Below are 2,155 nucleotides of genomic sequence, written 5' to 3' on the forward strand. Positions count from 1 at the left end.
ATCTTCCACATTTTACTTTTTTTTTTTCTTCACATATTTCATCTCAACATGTCATTAGTTTGTCGTCTCAATCTCATTGTGACTCGGTTGTGCGTGTGTAGAAAGACGTTTTTAATCCAAAGCTTGAGCTGAGGCTGCTGAGTGCTGTGTGTTTCTAGGTATGGGGATGCTGGCCAGTGTGTACACAGACGACGAGGAGAGAGGTCATGCCATCGGGATCGCCTTGGGAGGTCTGGCTCTGGGAGTGTTAGGTATGCACACACTCACACTGCAGCCTGGCTTCACATACTTCGGCTGCATAGTAGGAGCCATGTGCACTGCACGTCCTGCAAACACCTTCAGCATTTTCCTGTTGAGTCCTTTCCTTCACCCATATCTAAAGGAAAGATATATTGTTATTCTTATTATTGTTAAATATATAAAACATGTCTTGGATGTGTTGATATTTTTAGTTTAGATTGTTTTCATTAGTTTATATAATATTCATTAATTTCTCAGCAGTACATATATAATATTTTACTGTAGTGCAAAGGAAGAGCACTGAAATGCATCTAAGAATAGAACAAATCATCAGAGGGTTCTATTGTGTTGTTCAAGGGCCTTCAGCACTTAGCAGCTTTATGCTTCCAGTCTGAGTGTTGTTGCTTCACCAACAGTACTGGGACTGGAAGCATTATGAGCTGATGTGTGTGTTTCTTGACATAGTCAGAATCAAATAGAAAGCTGAACTCACACTGCAGCCTGATGTGACCCAATTCCGATTTTTTATTTTTATTTTTATTTTTTTTGACGTAATGCGACCTGTATCTGATCTTTTCATGACAGCCTAAACATCACAGGTTGGATTCTTTTTCAAATGCGAACCGGATATCCAACACGTATCCGATTCAAATGTGACCTAACGTCCAGTTCGCATTCATCCGACGTGAACGTCGCCTCAATCACATTGGGACATTTTGGGGAAAAGCCATAGGAAGCCTCCAGGTTTAATTCCTACAGCACTGCATGTACAGTTTTCCTCTAGGAGATTGATGTTTTCTTTGTGCTCTGCATTCTATCATAATGATAAAATCTTTCATTTCAACAAATTACAGTAAAAGAGTAAATGTGTCCAGGCTCTTTTAACTGATGTCCTATTTTTACATCTTACATTATTTGTCTTTAAAACCTTATCCATAGTTTGCATCAGAGTCCTCTGTTACATTGACCAAATGTAACAGAGTGTTTTATCCAGACACGGTGAAAACAAGGACTTGTCATTCCGAAGTACTGGCATGTTCACTCGCACACATATTTAATTTTGAGAGATGAACTAAGGGTTTTTGAGAAAGAAACTTCCTTTTCCATTTAATCCATGGTGCTTTGTTGTTTGGACCAGCTGCTTTGAGAAAAGCCCATGCTGTTCTGCAGATCTCAGAAATGATTTGAGAAATGCACCATAGTGACTGAAAAAATCTGTAACAGGTGAGCATGTTGCTGCCTTTGGAAAAGCAGGTCCAGTCACTGAACACATGGTGCAATTCATGGATCAAAGACACCAGTCCTTGATCTCGTTTAGCAGTAGATATCACTATTGGCCACACATAGAGCCCATCATTTAAGGACAAAGGCCAAATAGAAAGGAACATGTAATTTTATAAAACTCTGTACCTGGACTGTCATTTATAACAAGAAAAAATAGGGTTGCCCTTTCTTGGCATCCATACATTCATTGACTGATCGGATGTGCTAACTGCAGTGATTCTCAGTCATTGTTGTCTCCCACAGTCGGGCCTCCGTTCGGCAGTGTGATGTACGACTTTGTTGGGAAAACAGCTCCTTTCCTTGTTCTGGCATTCCTGGCGCTCTTTGATGGGGGTAAGCGCCGATGGAGAACAGGCAGACTCCTAAATATTGCTCAGGGTTTCTTCACCACTTTGAATCATCTCTAATCAACTGGATTCCAGTATCTTTTTGTTTTATTTACTTAACGTTTATATATCTTTTCAGCTCTGCAGCTCTTTGTTCTTCAGCCTACCAAGGTGGAACCTGAGGTCAGTGTGTTTCTCATCCATTCAGCTTGAATATGCAACCCAGCTGCCCTGCAACTGTTAATAAGTCATACTGTGTCGGTTATCTGTCCGGCATTGGGCATTGTTTTCTACATATTTTATAA

The 2,155-nt window shown here is 40.3% G+C and overlaps 1 protein-coding gene across 1 annotated transcript in view; it reads left to right on the plus strand.

The window, feature by feature from the left end:
- The window catches only part of slc18a2 (solute carrier family 18 member 2), a 29,495-nt gene that overhangs the window by 14,283 nt on the left and 13,057 nt on the right, over positions 1-2,155 (plus strand). Inside the window, exons 6-8 of the mRNA XM_007573910.2 lie at positions 159-251; positions 1,768-1,857; positions 1,990-2,033. Coding sequence (XP_007573972.1) covers positions 159-251; positions 1,768-1,857; positions 1,990-2,033 — 227 coding nt within the window. The remainder of the gene's footprint in view (positions 1-158; positions 252-1,767; positions 1,858-1,989; positions 2,034-2,155) is intronic.

The sequence above is a fragment of the Poecilia formosa genome, unplaced genomic scaffold (assembly GCF_000485575.1).
Source record: "Poecilia formosa unplaced genomic scaffold, Poecilia_formosa-5.1.2 Scaffold340, whole genome shotgun sequence".
Classification (NCBI taxonomy): Eukaryota; Metazoa; Chordata; class Actinopteri; order Cyprinodontiformes; family Poeciliidae; genus Poecilia; species Poecilia formosa.